General features: G+C 42.9%; 1 protein-coding gene across 1 annotated transcript; it reads left to right on the forward strand.

Annotated features, from left to right (window-relative positions):
* Positions 1–4,933: 4,933 nt before the first annotated feature.
* On the forward strand, positions 4,934–11,934 carry tbl1xr1b (TBL1X/Y related 1b). Its single transcript, XM_083541196.1, has 16 exons — positions 4,934–5,203; positions 6,863–6,937; positions 7,293–7,393; positions 7,761–7,906; positions 7,977–8,190; positions 8,290–8,422; positions 8,546–8,687; positions 8,836–8,899; positions 9,082–9,179; positions 9,304–9,364; positions 9,509–9,630; positions 9,732–9,806; positions 9,889–10,016; positions 10,096–10,261; positions 10,340–10,441; positions 10,636–11,934. The coding sequence occupies exons 3-16, from the start codon at positions 7,336–7,338 to the stop codon at positions 10,660–10,662; spliced, it is 1,536 nt and encodes a 511-aa protein (XP_083397322.1). The 5' UTR covers positions 4,934–5,203; positions 6,863–6,937; positions 7,293–7,335; the 3' UTR covers positions 10,663–11,934.
* Positions 11,935–13,585: the final 1,651 nt, after the last annotated feature.

Raw genomic sequence — 13,585 nt, forward strand, 5'->3', positions numbered from 1 at the left:
GATCAGATCATTTTAGCGCCTTGGTTCTCGTTTAGTCAATTTCATTCCTTTGATCAGTAATAAAATTAAATTTAAATCTTTTTAATAAACAGGTCCCCAACACATCTATATACACCAACTTTCCAATAATGAAAATATGAGTAGATTCAGCTCTTCTGGTCCGTATTGTTAGTTCTTTTGTCATGTGACTCCTATAATTTATGTAATGTGACAGTAATTCGAACCAAAAAAAAAACCCTGATCTATCTATCTGTATTGTGTAGCGTCTATGGGATTCAAGTGACAAAAGACAGAACGACTCGGACCAGACGACTCATGAGATGAACTACTCAATTCTGTTTTCTGTGTAACGCACTGCATAGTGTGCATGGGAGTCACGCGATAAAGGAACGAACGGGTTGAGTTGAGAGGTGAACTATTCAATTCTGTTTTCTGTACACAGCCTACGCTGATTTTGTGATGCTTTGCTCATCCAGCAGAAAATGAACATAACATTCTTTGAGACGGCTCGCTCTTCTGAGTCAAATACAAAACGACTCATCACTGTTAGACAGCCTCATCGGTTCAGGAGGAGGCCCCGAAAAAATGCACAGTATGTAGCCTGTTCGCTTACATAAATCTCATCGATCCAAAGTGAGTAGCTAATAAAATTCTTTGCTGCGTCAACCTCAACAATCGACTCCCACCCTTCCCCTTTTTTACCTCAGGATGATCCAGAGGTTGGGGCAGACCCTGGAAGTCGTAAAGGGCTTTTATAAGAGCTTGCATGCTGTGGCAGGAGTGCCGAGACGAGCTCCGGGCATAAACAACTAATTTAAGCATTTTATATCCAATCTTCTGACTGCACAGGATTCCAGATTTCCTTCTCGAAGGCTGAAGCATGTCCTCTCTTGACAGTTTCATGCTCATGTCAAGTTGATGAAGATTATTATTGATGCATATTATTGAAGAATAACAACCACCAACTCACAATCAAACCCCGTCTCGCAAAGACTATAAAAGACTTGGATGTCTTTGCTGGCTCAGCGCTCTGTGTCAAGACGGCATGGTGTGGATATGGCGTGCTGTCCTCTGGCTGGGAAACTGATGAATTGATGTTTCAGCGCCTAAAAGTGCTTACAGCTGCATCATTTCTACCGTCCGAGCTAACGGAAAACATTCTCAGAACGCTCAGTAAGCACTCGATGAGCTTCGGAGAAGGTTTACAGTCTAAAAATAATGGAATGGAATCGTTTTAGCAATCAAACACTGCTAGAACAATGGTGTGATGAAGGTCCATTAATAATTTTTTTTTTTTCATTTTATTTTAGCATGTATAAAGAAAAATCTGCAACTGGAAGCGTCTGAAAATTCCCTTTAAGTGAATATTAGTTTATTACATAGCGCAGTTCGCGAATGAGGTGTTGCTGTAGAAATGAGAAGCGAAGCGAGGGCTTGGATTTGAATTCGAGTTCCCGCCTCATAACTCGATTCGAAAGCACGGTAGTAAAAAAATTTAGTGTTCTGCTGCACGTGTCCAGTTTGAGAATCAGAACGACTGTACCGCAGCAGGGTTTCACCTGATGACGCCTTGTAAGTCGGAATCGCTGTAGCGAAGCGGTGCCACGTAATCACGGGTTGGCGTCCAAACAAGTCAGAAATGGAAAATGAAGTTGTTAAGCCTCCCGCAGTGAAAAGGAAATGAGGACTGGCATTTATCAAATGACTCTGAAAACTCTCAACACACACACACACACACACACACACACTAGCTTCTCTTTCAGACCTGCTGGCTGCGTTATAGCACATGCACTCATATCAATAACATCCTTAACCACCATCACCATCGTGATCTTAACCAACAAATTATAATCAAGCCTTTAGTCGCGGTCAAAGCCGGCGTTCCTCTGGATGAAAAAGCAGACAGATTGTGGATTGAAAGGTGCAAGGTTGCTTTTTTCTCCCAATAACTCTCTAATTTCTCTTTAAGATGAAAGCTCTGTAGCTGGCTGAGGTTGTGGAGATGCAACGTGAAAGCTATTTGGCATTTTCTCCTAAAGGAAAAAAAAATTCTGTATGCATGTATATATCTATCTATCTATATCTCCACTCCAGGAAGATGTTTTACAAGATTTTGTGGAGATTTCATGAAGCCACAAGAGTGTTAGTAAAATCAGGTATTGATGTAAGTAAGAAAGGAGGCCTAAGGTGCAGTCAGCATTCACATTCATCCCAAAGATGTCCAAAAGGTTTGGCACTTTATAAAAGGAGATCTTCCACTCCAACCCATGGAAAGAATATCTTCATGGAGCTGGGTTTGTGCACAGGTGCATTGATGTGCTACCACATCCAAAACAATCATATGCATCTAACTTTTTGCTAACAGAGCCATATATGGTTGGAAAAGTCAGGTGTCCCCATAAATTTTTCCTTTTCATGTATTTTATGTTTTAAGCCACAAGACTCTGAATGCAGTTTTCGGTGTTTCCACCGGTTCTGTTGTGGTGTAAGATTTTATTCAACTCGAACATCTCAAATGAAAGATATCCGAGCCGGAGTTTCTGCACTTTTTAACCCTCTACATAATCACGGTCATTTCCACCTGTGTGTGTGTTAAAGCCCTTGGGAGACATGTCTTCTCTTTAACGGTTCTGCAAAAGAAAATCTTCTATTTCTCTTGCCGCCATATGAGCTTGATCCCTTGACAAGAATCCATTTTGGTGAACCTTGTAACGTTAACACACACACACACACACACACACACACACACACACACACACACACACACACACACCACAGAATTTCTTACAAAAAAGAATTCCAGGTATTTAGATTCCCACATATTTGGATTTTGACAGGTTTTTTCTACCTAGCTAAAAAAAGAATTGTAAGCTAGCCTCAGGTTATTTCTTGATATTTTGTTATATTGACAACCTCCCTGCTAATGCTTGCTAGCTGGCAAACCTGATATAAACTGAAGAGATTGTTTAGAAGCGTTCATCTCTTAACCTACATGCATTCTTGCTAACGCTAGCTAGCTCGTGTAAGACGGTCTGAGGCTATTTCTTGCTAAAGATAGCCAGCGAGCAAGCATAACATGACCTGGGGGAGTTTATTTTTACAAACGTTATTGATGTAGTTTGTATAATAAACTTTCTTGCTAGCGAATAGAAGCTAATCTGAGGTCAAATAAACAGCCAATTCAAAGTAACAATTGATTATAATCTTTCTTTGATAGCTAGGCTAATACACCCTCACCTGACAGGATATTGTGCTTATAGTTTTTTATTCATTATTTCAACAGCTAAGATAACTAACTAAATTGACAGGATATCTCATATCATATCTTATATGGTAGAATGGTGATTAATTAGAGGATAATGAATTCAATAATCATCGAGATCGTGTTTCATTAGTGTTTAATTGTATTACACAAAAAAAAACTCGACAGGGGAAAGTGAAGAAGCAGAAGCAATTTCACATCGCACCTCCAGAGGGCGCCGTTATACACGTTACACACCTATGTTACCTATATAACTGTATTATTAACATATTAGTAATATTTGAGTGTTTTTTTATAACGACATTATTATATTATATTAAAGCTTTTTTTTTTTTTTTTAGAGACATGCATTTGCATTTGGTTTCTTTGCGACAACTTTTATTTTGTCCAAAGAAATCTATTAATGTCCAGATGTTACACTTTATTTTAATTGAAAAATCCTAAAGTACAGCTTTACGCACTCTCGGCATCTGGACAGTTTGTTTTTCCGAACATTCAGCTGAAATACTTTTCCGTGCATCTTGTAAAACTCACCGACTTCACTACTTGGAGATTTCTTTCTGGTGATCCAGTTCAAGTCAGACGAATTCAATAGGATTTGGGTGCCTGTGTTTCCACTCTGGAATGACCCAATTGGGAAAATACAACAGCATTATGGAGGCAATAAAGGGTTTATTTCGTATGTTTGTGCACGTTCACATTAACGCATAAAGCGCGTGCAAACCCCCACATTTTTCTGCCCTCGTATTTAAAATAAAGAAACAAAGTGTGGGAGATTGTGGAGTTCTCCCACAGCACACATCAGCCCCCTGCTGTGCTCCTGTTTCTGCAAATCATCTTCATCTTTTACCCTGAGAGCATCATTTTCTCCTGCACCTCCAGCGACATTACGCCTGGTGCTCACAGATAACACTTTACCTCCCTTTTTTTTTTTTACAAAGAAATCCAGAAGAACGAGGAAGTTTTAATTGACAGAATCCAATCGCAGGTTTGTCATGTTATTGGATCTCACAAGCTTTCGGTCATTAGATCAGAACAGTAAACTCGGAGATGTCGGTTCCTCCACGGCGCTGCTGAATACTGGATTCTGATTGGCCGCCGGGTGATTAAATGTCAATATCTACGAGGCAAAACACAGGTTTATACGATTGATGTCATGGTTTCCATTAGATATCATTAAATGTGATTTATTTGTAAACACACAGGATATATTGTAATTATGGACATAAACCAATTCAGCACATGCGGCTATTGGAAAATAATCAACACCAGGGTTTACACTTTACACTGATTGTTTTCCCATAACGACAAAGTGTTTCATTCCTCTCTTATTGGAGACTTTGGGTTTTTACAGCAACCCTGATCCCGAATTGTGTGTGTGAATGAATGAATTAATGAATGGATGGATGGATGAATTAATGGGTGGATGGAAGGGTGAATAGATGTATGTGCCTTTTATAATGTGTAATTCTACTTGTATGCGAAAATAATAATAATAATAATAATAATAATAATAATAAAATATATTCTTGTTATAAATCCTAAATGAAATATAAATTTAGGCTATAAATGAAGCGCGTGCATGTAAAAAAAAAAAAAAAAAAAAAAGTGCGCGCGCCTCTTCGAGGCCTCTCGGCTTTTTTTTTTTTTTCCCTGTGCGTTTGGTTGCCCGGAAGATCTTCATGGTGCGTGATGACGTCACGACCGTGCGTGCCTCCGTCTGCTTCCGCCGTCCAGCTTCTCGCTCGCGTTTTTTTTTTTTTTTTTTTCCTGGGAGTAAACCGGGGCTGCGCTCTTCGCTGCTGCACCAACAAACCGACAAGAACAGCTGAGATATAAAACAGAAAGAAAACGAAGGAAGGAAAAGAAACAACGCGTGGATTTAAATAAAAGAGAAAGAAGAAAAAAAAACACAACAACACGAAAACTTACGACCCCAACGTAAGCACTTTCAAGTCGCGCGAGGCCTAACGGATTAGCCACACGGCTATCAACCGTGCGCCGGGGCCAAGTGTGGTGGGGTATAGGGGGGGTGGGTGGTTGGGGCGCGATATAGATAAACTTCAGGAGCTTTTTTTTTTTTAAACTTCTGTACGTGCCTGGGTCTATCGCGGACGTCCAGGGACGCGTCCGGACTGGGCTGCGGGTCACATTGAGCTCCGTGTAGCATGTGCACCGGACTGAGAGCCGCTGTGCCCCCCCCTGCCTCCTTTTCCTTCTTTCCGGGGGCCGCGTCCTAAACAGGTCGCTTCGCAATGCCGAGTGCACTACGTCGCGCTCATGCCTGTTTTACTTCTCTAGTTCTTGTTCCCTCCTTTTACGTAGTGAGCATAGGTTTGGGATCTGGCCCGAGTGTACCAAGTGTGCGTTCGTGGGGGGAGGGGGGTGGTGGTGTCCGACTATTATTATATTCACCACGTCAGAACATTAACCTTTTAAAATTTATTATGAATAAATATAATATAAAGTTTCTTTTATTTACTTCTTGTGTCGTGGATTACAGTAAAGTATTGAGGTCTATAGGGTTAGCTAGTAAACTAGCCGAGCCGGCTGTGCGGCTAACTAGCTGTCCGCTTCTTGTTTTGTGTTTGGTTAGGAAATAAATAATATATTAATATTTATAACAATTATTAAATTAATAATAAATAGGAAACAATTTAAATTAAGGAAATACGTTGACTAGCTGGGGTTTGCTTGCTAGGTTGCTAGTTTGGGTTTCCAAATGTTCTGGAAAATTCCATTAATGAAATAGTTTATAAAATTCTACACGTAATAAAGTGAAGTAAAAAACAAACATATTTTACAGTATATTATTGCGTTGAGAGCGTGGCTGTATTCCAATTAGCACTATATCCTAGTTCACAGAGCGATTTGGAACGCGACCCTCTGCATCTTGTTTGTTTTCTCGTCCCATTTAGTTGGTTAGATGTGGACCACGTGATCAAAGCCGGAAGTGGTGCCTCCAAGCGCAGATCCCTCTGTCATAGGTTTTATGTTTGAATCGGTTTATAGCTGATGGAGTGATGAGAAAGATGTGAAGAGGGTTTCATCCTCTGGTTGTGTTCACATTGTCAGTCGCTTCCCTGAATCCGAATCTAAAGACGGAGACGCTGTTTGATAACAGTCTCTGGTTTCCTCAAAATCTCTCTTTCTCTTTCACAGTATCCCATTTTCTCTCTCTCGCACTCACACTCACTTTCTTTTTATCAGGGTCTCTCAGTATTTCACCTTCTCTGTTCCTCTCCTTCATTCATTCTCTAACTTGGTATCTCTCTCGCTCTCTAAAGTCAGTTGTTGATTTGGACTTTCCTGTTTATCTCTTCCACCTTTATTATTTATGTCCATTTCTATCCCTTTCCCCCCGTTTATTTACGAATATCTTTTCCCTCGAGCTCTCAACCCATTTCCCAGTTTCTTTCTTTTCTATCCTACCATTTATCCATATCTTCTTCTTTTCTAAACCCCTGCCTCTCTTCTCCGTAATCCAGCGCGTTCTTCAAAAACACAGTCATAAAAGCGAACGAGAAACAGAGAAAAAAAGAATATCAGTTTGTCTAAAAGTGACGTCTTCCTCACGTTTCCCTATTTCTGTCTCGCCAGATCAGGAAGAATCCCCCCCGCGCTTCCTCGATGGATCCCAAGCGTGTGAGCGTCTGATCCGCGCTTGATCTCATGGTGAGGTAGATCTGATATCCTGATAACCTTCGTCTTTATACAAACTGCATGTTTATATATATATACACTGGATATCCCAGTACGTTGGTCCCTGTGTATTGTTGCATGCCCATGTACAGAAAGCATAGGTTTGATCCCTGTGAAACCCGAGAACGGTTCAGTTTATACACAGACCGATCAAGAGATTCGATCCCGAATGTGGTAAAACCTTCACCAAATGACCTTTTTACTGTTTTAGTTTATCAGTCGTTAAGTCAACACACACACACACACACACACACACACACACACAATACGGATTGCAGATCGATTTCTGTCTTAAACCCCCCCCCCTCTCCCTCCTATCTCCCCCCAGGCTCCTCTCTCGCCCTGACGTCTTGGTTTAGCCAGGATCCAAAATGAGCATAAGCAGCGATGAGGTCAACTTCCTGGTCTACAGATACCTACAGGAGTCGGGTAAATCGAGAGAGGGTTTTAATTTGTTTATTTATTTACAATAAAGCGAGGCAAATAGGGAAGACGAGTCCAGGAGCTGTGCAGCTGATCAGGTGCGACATAATCTTTTCGGAACATTCTTCTGCATGACCGAGTGTAAATGAGCGCCACCTGTCTTGGTTTATTTACATTGCTGTGTATTGTATCGAGGACGTCGGTCCGGTGCCGGGTTACTAATGCCGAGCTAATGCTATGTTACGTATAGCTCGCTAATCCGGCGTTCATACCGGGAACTAGTCCAGGCTAATGAGCAGCCGGGAAATAAAAACTACGCACACATTCGTAACGGAAGCCTGTGAACGTGGTGTTTCTTCTTGTCTTGCTAAAGGATTTGCTCACTCAGCGTTCACATTTGGCATAGAGAGCCACATCAGCCAGTCGAACATCAACGGTGCGCTCGTTCCCCCTGCAGCGCTGATCTCCATCATCCAGAAGGGCCTCCAGTATGTTGAGGCCGAGGTCAGCATCAACGAGGTGAGTCCCATAGTTATCCCATAATAATAATAATAAGTGGTGTCTAAGCGTTCCCGACTCTGTTCCTCAGGATGGCACTCTATTCGACGGTCGTCCGATCGAGTCCCTGTCGCTGATCGACGCCGTGATGCCCGACGTGGTGCAGACGCGTCAGCAGGTGTACCGCGACAAGCTGGCGCAGCAGCAGCAGGCCGCGCCGGGGACGGCGGGAGGCGTCGGCGGCGCCACGAAGAACGGCGAGAGCACGGCGAACGGAGAGGAGAACGGAGCGCACGTCTTATCAAGTAAGAGATTTTTTTTCCTTCCCGTTTGTTCGTTTTCCTCTTATCCATTTTCCGTTCTACTCGTCCACTCATGTTGATGTGTTTCTTGCTTCCTGACAGACCACCACTCGGACATGATGGAGGTGGACCGGGCGGTGGAGATTCCGTCCCATAAAGCCATGGTGCTGCGTGGACACGAGTCCGAGGTGTTCATCTGCGCCTGGAATCCGGTCAGCGACCTCCTCGCTTCAGGGTCAGTCACGTTTCCTGCGCTAAGATCTTTCCCCCTCGGCATTTATTAACGCTGTACGCCGCCTATGCGCCGCCCGGTGAAGAAACGCGTGCGCTTATTATGTATGCGCGTGTTTGTGTTTAGCTCCGGGGATTCGACGGCGAGGATCTGGAACCTGAGCGAGAGCTGCTCTGGAGGCTCCACTCAGCTGGTGCTGCGCCACTGCATTCGAGAAGGAGGACAGGACGTCCCGAGCAACAAAGACGTCACCTCACTGGACTGGAATGTGAGCAACGTTTTTGTGTTTCTGAGGGGGAAGAAACGTCACACCATTTCCCCCATAATCACACACCTTATATCACTGTGATTTTATCCTTTGACCTCTCTCTCTCTCTCTCTCTCTCTCTCTCTCTCTCTCTCTCTCTCTCTCTCAGAGTGAAGGTACGCTGCTAGCTACCGGCTCCTATGACGGTTTTGCCAGAATATGGACTAAAGATGGTACGTCTCCTTTAAATCACCTCTGGTTTCCCGCTCGTAATGTTCTGCCTGATCAGTGTATCCATCACTTTAATTCTTTACATTGACTGATATTGAGTCTTTGATCGATAATGAATATTAGACCTGTTTGTTTTATTTATGTTAAGATGATTTTTATTTAAAAGAAACCCTATGCGTCTCAGGAAACCTCGCCAGCACTTTAGGCCAACACAAGGGACCCATTTTCGCTCTCAAGTGGAACAAGAAAGGCAACTTTATCCTGAGCGCCGGCGTGGACAAGGTTTTTTTTTTTTTTTTTACTCTGTGCTTCTGATTCTGATGCTCCTGTGTACAAACATGCGCCATTTATAAATATATATATATGTATATCCCCCCGCCCCCTTTTTATTATTATTTTTTTTAAGACCACGATTATTTGGGACGCGCACACAGGGGAGGCCAAGCAGCAGTTTCCTTTCCATTCAGGTGAATCACTTCACAGTGTATTATTCTTTATTTTTTCGGCAGTATAGAAAACTTTTACCCCGAATCAAACGCAGACGCGTAACAGCGGTTAGAATCGCTCGATCGAATAGTTTTTTGTTTCGTTTTTTGTCTTCATATGTGTAGCTCCGGCTCTTGACGTGGACTGGCAGAGCAATAACACGTTCGCCTCATGCAGCACAGACATGTGCATCCACGTGTGTAAACTGGGCCAGGACCGACCGGTCAAGACATTCCAGGGTCACACGGTAACGTCTTATTTGAAAAGATTTTTAAGGTGTTGTTTTGTTTAAATTCACCAACACACATCAGCTACACTGATTTAATTTTGTATTTTTTTTTTTTGTAGAACGAAGTGAACGCAATTAAATGGGATCCGACCGGCAGCCTCTTGGCCTCCTGCTCCGACGACATGACGCTAAAGGTAAAGTTTGAAGCGCTGCGAATATCATCCGGGGTTTCATGTATAGTTTTTCTCACCGCCCCGTATGTTTGTTTGCTTCCAGCTGTGGAGTATGAAGCAGGACACGTGCGTTCACGACCTGCAAGCCCACAGCAAAGAGATCTACACCATCAAATGGAGTCCCACGGGCCCCGGAACCAACAACCCAAACGGCAATCTGATGCTGGCTAGGTACCGGAGCCGAAGCGTGTTATCGTTATTATCGTACCGTGAACGCAAACCGAACACTCAAACTCGTTCTCTCCCGCAGCGCGTCGTTCGACTCCACGGTGCGGCTGTGGGACGCCGAGCGCGGTATCTGCGTCCACACGCTGACGCGACACCAGGAGCCCGTCTACAGCGTCGCGTTCAGCCCCGACGGCCGGCACCTCGCCAGCGGCTCCTTCGACAAATGCGTGCACATCTGGAACACACAGGTAACGACACGACCATATGCACACAACCTTTCACACGCAATCGGAATCCTGACCACGCATTTCCCCGTTTGGCCACAGAGCGGCGCCCTGGTAAACAGCTACAGAGGGACAGGCGGGATTTTCGAGGTGTGCTGGAACTCCACCGGAGACAAAGTAGGAGCGAGCGCTTCGGACGGATCGGTAGGTTTCAAGAAATTTTACACGAGTGTAAGCAGCTGTGTGAAAGGAGGCACAAGCACAGGAACATTCCCCATTTTTACACTATTTGGATAAAAAGTATTGGGACACCTGACCTTTCCTGCCATGTGTGGATCTTCTCAAAACTGTTAGCACACGATTGAATTGAAGTCACAGCTGCTGATGTTCTCTTTCAGGTTTGTGTATTAGACTTGCGGAAATGACACCGGGGGGGGGAAGCCTCGCACCAGCAACAAACGTGCACCTCGCCAAATTCACGGCTGAACTGATCCACGCCGGAAATCGCCCACGCGCCTCAAATCTTTTTCTTTGTTTGTTTGTTTGTTTTTTTTGTCAAAGTGTTCAATTTTCTCTTTCTGCCATTCTGAAAACAAAAGACAGATTAGCGTCGCCGAGCGAAAGCGTCCGAACTCAACACTGAACCTAACGACATCTTTGTAATTATGCAAAGTCAAATAGGCTCCGCCCACGAGACTTGTTACGTTTTGATCATACGAGCTATGCAATGTTACGGCTGTTCGAACCAATTTAACGTCCCAGAAAAAAAAAGAAGAAAAAAAAAGTCAAATCTGAATTCGGAGTGCGCAGAACAGTTTCGAGTCGAGATCATAACTCAATTTTTGTATTCAGTCTCTGACCTTTTTTTTTTTTTTTTTTTTTTCCTGTGCATTGATGTCTATCTGGCCCCCCAAAAAAAGGTTCTCACCCGGAGGTTCTTGTGTGCAGCATCCTCTCACGTGTTTCTATACCATTAGACGCTCATAGACACACCCCCCCTTCAAGTTACGGAAGCGAAAGGAGTTTCTTTCCTGCACTTTAGAAACAACACAAAAGAAATCCGTGGAGCACTTAATCCTAAAAACCTTCGACGCAAAATAAATCGCTCGTGTATTGACTTGAACCCGATTCTCTAGGATGCTTCTTTCCAGCCCTTGTGGCATCCCAAGTATTTTTATACTTTTTTTTTTTTTTTTTTTTCGTATCACCTAATACTTTTTTCTCAAATCAATCATTTTGTCTGGAAAGTTTTTTTTGTAAAGAGATGAGTATTTTGATGCTTGCTTTAACTAATCGATACTACACAGATTGTACCATAAAGACGCCTATTTATTATATTGTCTATGACAGTGGAATGGTATTTTATAACGTTTTCGGTTTTAAAGACACGCTTTTTTTTACAGGCGCTCGCCTCACCCGTGTCTTTTTGTACTCTTTTTTTTTTTTTTTTTTTTTTTTATCTTTTTTTGTAATTCTTGCTTCATTTGTAGTCATGCGCGATTTAAAATATCATATAAAAACACAAACGAGGGCATATCCTACACATCGTGGACCATGTAAATAAATTCATCCTTTCCCATCAATGTTTTTGTTTTTGTTTTCATGCTCACTTGATTTGAATTTTTGTGATTTATTTGTTTTTTTTTTTTGGAGTCAGAAAGAAAAAAAAAAGTCCAGAATAAAATATATTTTGATAATAGTGTCATTTGTGGGTTCTTTCCTTCAGGAGTAAAGGGGAGGAGCCAAAGGAAAATGTTTTGGAAGAAAGAATTGGTGTATTTAAGCCCCGCCTGCTTTTGTTTTACAAGATTCCGATTGGCTGAAGTGTTTAGCGGAACGGGGTCGTAAAATGCGGGTGTAGAAATTGGGGTGCCGGTTGGAAAGTGGTGCTTGGACCCCTGATAATCGCCTTTTGGTGTCAGGTTTCTTGGCTTTCTTCTCATTTTGTTCCAACAAGAACCAGTTGTTCTTTTATCAGACTGCAGCTGCAAATTAAGCGCTGTAACGTAAAAAAAAAAAAAAAAAAGGCCGCCGCCCATTCGAACTTGACATTAAATGACTTTTATAATCAGTTAGAATATCTATACGCGACTCTTCCACCCGTATGTGCTACGCAACCCAAACCTGATATAAGTGTGTGTGATCCCCTGAGTGACAGTGAACGCTGACTGAAATCTCCATAAAATCTAGTGGAACATCTTCCCAGAAGAGTGGATCATATAATGTCCACAATGTTTTATCCATTTAGCGTAGCGGATTTTTCTGCTCCTGACCCACCCACGGATCGGCGGTCTTTCCACACAACGTTGACTGCTAAATCCCCGGAATTGTCAAATAAAAATTGCAAAACATTGCTGATTAAAAAAAAAAAGTCGGTCGAGTCACTACATGCTCGTGGGTTGTTGGGGGTTTTTTTTTCCCATGACTGCATAAATATGTATAATGACTCATTTGAATATGGAGGTAAACGTTTCTTAATAAAAGGAACCGAAAACAGGTTGTAGGGGGGGGGGGGGGGGATCGTTGTGGGAAATGAGGAAATGACCCGTGACCTGAGGAAGTCCGATCACAGGTAACTTAAAATTTATCACCCTGCACAGTTAAGACACAAAGACGTCATAAGCGTTGGGAAATTCTCTCTAGTGTAATAATATTGGCTCAGCTGGTTGTGAAGCTGTACCAGTAAGTATTCCTCTTTTCATAAATGAATATAACTTTAGTCACTGCATAGCACGAGCACACAGCAACCAAACGCAAAATAGGTGACGAGAAATTAGCAAATATATCCAGCATGCAATATATAAAATGTACGACCAGGCATAACATTACGAGCGGTGAAGTGAAGAACACTGATCTCTTCATCGTGGCACCTGTTAGTGGCTGGATTTATTTTATTAGGCAGCAGGTGAACATTTTGTCCTCAAAGTTGATGTTAGAAGCAGGAAAAATGGGCGAGGATTTGAGCCAGTTTGATAAATTGTGACGTCTGGGTCGGAACGTCTCCAAAACTGCAGCTCTTGTGAGATGTTCCTGGTCTGCAGTGGTCAGAATCTATCAAAAGTGCTCCAAGGAAGGAACAGTGGTGTCAGATTCTGGACCACCATTTGCCTCATGCAATGCAACACATCTTCCCATAGAGTTGATCAGGTTGTTGATTGCGGCCTGTGAAATGTTGGTCCGCTCCACTTCAATGGCTGCGCGAAGTTGCTGGATATCGGCAGGAACCGGATCGTGCCGTCTTATCCGCCGATGAGGGCGACCAAACTCTCGGAAGAGCTTCTCTGAGACGCTTTCTGACAAAGTCGGAGCAGAAATTCTTTGGTTATGCAAACCGATTGTTGCTGCAGC

This window comes from Silurus aristotelis (genome assembly GCF_946808225.1).
Source record: "Silurus aristotelis genome assembly, chromosome: 5".
In the NCBI taxonomy this organism is placed as follows: Eukaryota; Metazoa; Chordata; class Actinopteri; order Siluriformes; family Siluridae; genus Silurus; species Silurus aristotelis.